This window comes from Rana temporaria, chromosome 1 (genome assembly GCF_905171775.1).
Source record: "Rana temporaria chromosome 1, aRanTem1.1, whole genome shotgun sequence".
Lineage (NCBI taxonomy): Eukaryota > Metazoa > Chordata > Amphibia > Anura > Ranidae > Rana > Rana temporaria.
The window spans coordinates 196,553,364-196,559,363 of record NC_053489.1 but is presented as its reverse complement, the minus strand read 5'-3'; the positions used below and the strand labels follow the sequence as shown (position 1 = coordinate 196,559,363).

At 37.1% G+C, this 6,000-nt stretch overlaps 1 protein-coding gene across 2 annotated transcripts in view; it reads right to left on the bottom strand.

Moving 5' to 3' along the window:
• Window positions 1–840: 840 nt before the first annotated feature.
• Window positions 841–6,000, bottom strand: part of ADGRD1 (adhesion G protein-coupled receptor D1) — an 802,257-nt gene continuing 797,097 nt past the window's right edge. For both annotated transcript variants that reach the window (XM_040347511.1, XM_040347515.1), the window contains 2 exons: window positions 5,068–5,160; window positions 841–1,283 (listed from right to left, as the gene is read on the bottom strand). In XM_040347511.1, the coding sequence (XP_040203445.1) occupies window positions 1,188–1,283; window positions 5,068–5,160 (189 nt within the window). In that variant the 3' untranslated portion in view covers window positions 841–1,187. The remainder of the gene's footprint in view (window positions 1,284–5,067; window positions 5,161–6,000) is intronic.

Genomic DNA, 6,000 nt, shown 5'->3' with positions numbered 1-6,000 from the left:
AATGGAGGATGTCAGCCTTGGTAGGTCAGTTAGCATAATCTTTCCTTGATATGTTTATAAAATCCTTACTTTCATTGAAGATTGCTAGGGATTTATGGGATATCTTATGAAAGTGCATTGTTGGTTAAATATCACTTCTGACGTGAAGACAATACAATTGTTCTGCATGGATACACCACCATTTGTTTGTGAGAATGGCACACACCAGTCAGACAATTTGTTAAGTCAATAGGCACTTGGTACAAATTTGTTTTCAAATAAATCAGGGATTTTTCATACAGTGTAATTTATCTCTTCTACAATCATTGGTTACAATTTACAAAATGGGCAGATAAAAAAAAAAATATTTGTTATACACAAAAAAAACGTTACTTTGGTCAGTTTAAGTGAAATTTAAAAGAAGAAATACTAGTTTCCTTTTACATAAAAGATAAGAAGTGCAGTTGCCACCCACTTTAAATTACTTCTCAACCAAAGTCTATGGTTGAGAAAACACATAAGATAACAGCAGATAAAAGCTTTTGTGTCTCACCAGGACACTTCGTCTTTTGTAAAGATGTAACATGTTGGTGGTCATGCTACCAGTTTATTCACAGCACTAAAGTACAGAAAAGAAAATTGTTAACTTTAAAAGATCCCCCGATGTATTACCTGTCTGTACCAATACAAGTGTTTCATAAATTAATAGAACAAAGAGGATAGTCAGCAGAGCACAAATAAACAAAACAATGTTTTTTCATTACAGAGTCTATCCAAGATTTGGTGCATGTGAGGAGGATTTGTCAGAGAAAGCTGTGAACTGTCTTTCATAAAAGTCACTGAAGTCACAGGAAAATAATCCTGCAATAATTAGTTTTATATGAAAGTGTATTGCACAATATAACATCATTTTATTTTTTATGGTGTTTTGTAGATACGTAGCTCAATACAGTCTCTCAGGCATCCTGGCACTTACTGCCATGGTGAGCAACAGTTGTTTAGAGCTGTGTCTTTGAAGTTGTCTCTGCTTGAAGACAAATTGGTTTCTTCCGGCTAGGAAACTAAAACCCTCCCTGTAGTAAAACATGGCAGAAGATACTTATGATTATTAAAAGGGAGGAGAAGGAGCCTTTAGCCGCATGAGAGAAGACAAACATATACATGAAGGCCTCCAGTGATTTTTTTTCTTGGCAAAATCCCTCTTATGATCAGACTGCAGATAAGTCCATTCGGTTGGCGGAATTGCTGCTTTTTTCCCACGTATTCATCTTGGTTGGAGATGTATTGGCTCTGTTCCCATTCATCTGAAAGACAAACAAAGCTGTCCATGTCACATAAGATGCCAATATTTCCCTCACAAGAGAAACCTTTTGCATTCTAGAATCATATACAGTATGTGAATATAGAATAAATACTATATTCATGCTGGTAGCATTTCACTGAGCATTGCAGTGAAGCAACTAACAATTAAAAGTAAAGATTAGGTTATTTTTTGAAGCTACACATACAAACGGGCAAATGATAAAGGATGAAGGAACAGAAAACTGAATCTTCATTACTGACTTGAATTTCGAGTATGCTCTAAGGTTCTAGCTACATGACAATGATTTCTATGGTGCAGTTCCCAAGACTCCTTAGCTTCTGATAGGTAGCTTTAACAAGCAAAAAAAAAAAAACAGCAAGGAAGAGAGGAGCTCCTTCATTTGAATGTGGTTTAGGTTTGCCATTACAATGGGATTGTGATGAATCCCTGGAATTTACTAAGTTTGCAAATGGTGAACTTTTGACCAAACACTTTGCAGGTTTCTCCCCAGAAATATGGAACAACCTATCATGGAGTGATACAAGGCTTTACTTCTGGCTTCCTGAGTCACAAGAACCAAACAATTGAAGTAAGGGATAACCCAGCCCCCTTTCTATATAAGGGTGGGCTCTGCCATATTGTTATTATGGGGTTGATTTACTAAAGGGAAATCCGCTGTGCACTACAAGTGCACTTGTAAGTGCAGTTTCTGTATATCGTTGTAGATCTGAGGGGAAGTTCTGAAATTAGGGGAAGCTCTGCTGATTTTATCATCCAATCATGTGCAAGCGAAAATGCTGTTTTTTTTTTTCTTGCATGTCCCTCTCTGATCTACAGTAACTGAACTTCCAAGTGCACTTTCAAGTGCACTTGTAGTACAAAGTGGATTTTCCCTTCCTAAATAACCCCCTATGTGTTGGAACAGTTAGGGAGAGCTAGCAATTATTTATCTATTTACTTATTTACATGTCCCCAATACCTACTGTCCTCCAATGATCTTTGTTGTACAATAGCTTGCGTATACTGTAATGGGCAGAATACTATAACAACATTCTCCCATATGGACTATGTTAGAGAAGATGTTTGCAAGAATGGTTCTAATCAAATCTAGACAGATTATTTTTTTCCCTAGATCCAGTTGCCTACCTTTGGTGTGTTACAAACCTCCATAAAACCCCCTCTTCTGTACATAAGGTGTCTCCTGTATGTCCAGGAGACTTTGTACAGTTTCTTATCTTCCCTGCTCACTCCCATGCACAGCTCTGTTAGACCTGGTGTCTGTAGAAACATTAACTTAATACTATGATTGGGAGCCAGTCAAAAGCCTTCTTCATTGAATCATCACTCTGACAGCCAATCAGAGTGACCATTCAGTGTAAAGCCTCGTACACACGACCGAGAAACTCGAAGGGCGAAACACATCGTTTTGCTCGTGGAGTTCCTTGTTAGGCTGTCGAGAATCTCGGCGAGCCAAATTTCCCCATTCCCGTCGAGGAAAAAGAAGACATGCTCTCTTTTTAGCTCAACGAGATCCTCAACAGTTTCCTCGTCGAAAAGTGTACACACGACCGGTTTCCTCGGCAAAAAAAAAATCCCAGCAAGTTTCTTGCTGGTTTTTGCCGAGTAACTCGGTCGTGTGTACGAGGCCTAACATTTGTTAACCAAAGCAAAAGTAACTCACTAGCTGTCTTATCTCCTCCATTCCCTGAAAGGCAACAATCTATGAGAGAGAGAGAGCTGCACCTGACACAGAAGAATGTTTATTGTGTGCACTGGAAGTTAGTTAAAGGGATACTAAAGGTTTGTTTTAAAAACAACAAAAAAACATGTCATACTTACCTTTACTGTGCAGTTAGTTTTGCACAGAGTGGTCCCAATAGTCCTCTTCTGGGGTCCCATGGCGGCTCTCGTGGCTCCTCACCACAAGGGATAACCCCTCTGGGAAGCTCTCTCCTGAGGGTGTTACCTTGCCGGCATGCTCCCGTGTGATACACTCGGCGGCTGCCAAGTGTATGACTCGGCCCCGCCCCCGGGGTGCCGCGTCATTGAACTGATTGACAGCAGCGGGAGCCAATGGCTGCTCTGCAATCAATCATCTAATGAAGAGCCGACAAGAGCTGGGGAAAAGCAATGCGGGATCGCGCCCACGGAGATTCGGGGGCTCAGGTAAGTAAAACGATGGCTTAGGATGCATTACGGTGAAAAAACACAAAGGTTTACAACCCCTTTAACTCTTAATTAACCAGGGCATGCCCCTGTTTTACCACTTAACCCATTCATTTAAGAAAATCAACCAGTATAAGCACTATTTAACAGTTTTATCTCCTGTTCCATGTTTGTATTTTAAATAATTAGTTGGAAAAAATATATATTATAAAGCACATATATACATTATTATCTTTAAGGGTTTACTGTTAAAACATATGTGGTTTAGGGTATATCTGTTTTATTTTAAATTAGTAATAACTTTACTGTACATTACTGATGCATTATGTGAAAAATGAAACATATTTAATCTTTTGTAAATAACCTTAACATGTTTTGAAATGTAATGTTAATGTTGCAGTAAATAGAACAAGTAGTAGAATAAAATGTGTACATTTTTCGTACAGTAATATTACTGATTTAACTTTAAAAAATAGATATTTACAATTTTTTCCTCTTAAAATGCAAATACATTTAGAAAATTCTCAGAGAAATTTAGGGTCACAAGAAAGTAATTCCCCCCCCCCTTAAATAAACAATATACAATATGTATCAATTCATTATCATAGGTAATTACAAAGTTATAGATTTGTGAATAGACACAGCAGAAACATGAAAACATGGTCTGGTCCATGGGGGGTAAACAGGCGTGAGAGCAAAAGTTGTTATTGGAGGAATATCAGTGTAAACTAGAACATTTGATAACACAACTAATCAAGATGCAAGAGAGATTTGGAGCTGGTTGGAAAAATAAACTCAGATAGAAGTTAATTTGCTAAAACCAAATAGACTGTTCATTTTGCAAGGGAATTTGCCCCAGAACTTAGATACTTCCCCATGGTAACTCTTACAGGAGAAAATTTCCCTTTCATGGGGTCAATTTCATTTCACTTCCTGTTGTTTCCCTCCTTTTTTAAGTATGAGTCATATGTAAGTCAGATGTTTGTATCCCTCGGGGATGAGGTGAAGCTCTTTTGACTTCCATCATTCGATTATGTTCAAACTGCTAAGTAAAATTTCACCACATTAACAAAGCTTTGGGGAAATCTTTTATTTACACAGTCCAACTTCCCTTGTAAACCAAATAGCTTTTTTACCAGTAGTAGATCATCCCCATAATGTCTAATAGATAAACTGCTGAGCTGAACTGTGTTAGTCATAGCAAAATACTGAATTTCTTTTTCTGTCAGCATAAAAGACATTGTCTATTTATTTAAATTTTTGTGCTGTCGTTAACATTGAATTGGGTTGTTTTCAATTTGTATCGTGTTCATCTTGTATGACTTTCAATTCATTTTTATTTTTTTAGAAAGTGCACCGTTTTCAGCATCCTTATGTTACTGGACTAGCTTGGGAGAGGGTGGGGGTTACGTTATATAAGATTTACACAAAAAAAGAAATAGCTCTATTTGATATTCTTGTAAACATCTCTTTCACTTGAAGTTGAGTTTTCCTCACTGTGTGTTATTATGTAATCACTTTCTTTTGTAATTGCTTTTATACAGATACAGCAGTAAAAGAATGAATGACCCACAAGACAGTTACCGTTGTGCCCTACAAAATCCAATAACTGTACTTACTACATCCGAGTTGAAAGGCTTCACATTGATGTTGCGAATTGAGCTACTGGTGAGCGACCACACCTTTGTTTTGTGTTTGAAAGCAGCTCTCACCTTGAAAAGAAATAGCACAGAAAACAATGTTACTCATATCAATACTGTTCAGTACTATTCACTTGTCGAAATAACATTATACTTACTGCTGTTATGATAATTGTGGATTCAAAAAAATAACTGCTTACACCAAAGATGTTTACATCGTAAAACCTTTAAATAATCATCCGGGAATGAATGAATCTATAAATGCAGACAATGTCTAATTTAAGGAAAGTATAGTGTATTTTCAGGAAGAACATGTTTTCCGTTATCCCTTAACTCATTTTTGACCAAAGGACATTGCTGTGTGGGTGCCCAAAATGCCTAAGGTGTCAGTATGCCTGTGCCAGTTTCCATTAAAACTAGAATTTATACAATTTACGCATTTTATTTTATTTTTTTCAAGTGTTGCAAAGTAGCAACAAAAGGGATATGAGCTCCACTAGTCAGTTACCTAACATAAGAAAATTATGCTTATTTGAAATGTATTTCTTCCTAATGAAAACCTAGGAAATTAAGATGTATCTATTCAGACAATGTATATTAAATTATGGCAGACTTCAAATATTAAAAAGGTATAGGGTACAGAACCAAGACTCCAAGATAAAAAAAAAAATGCTCTGGGAGTTAGAGGAGTGGGGTGAAGTCTCAGGAACTCAAGAAATTAAGGACATTTAAAGGGGTTGTAAAGGATTTTTTTTTACCTAAATAGCTTTCTTTACCTTAGTGCAGTCCTCCTTCACTTCCCTCATCCTTCAATTTTGGTTTTAAATGTCCTTATTTCTTCTGAGAAATCCTCACTTCCTGTTCTTCTGTCTGTAACTCACCACCGTAATGCGAGGCTTTCTCCCTGGTGTG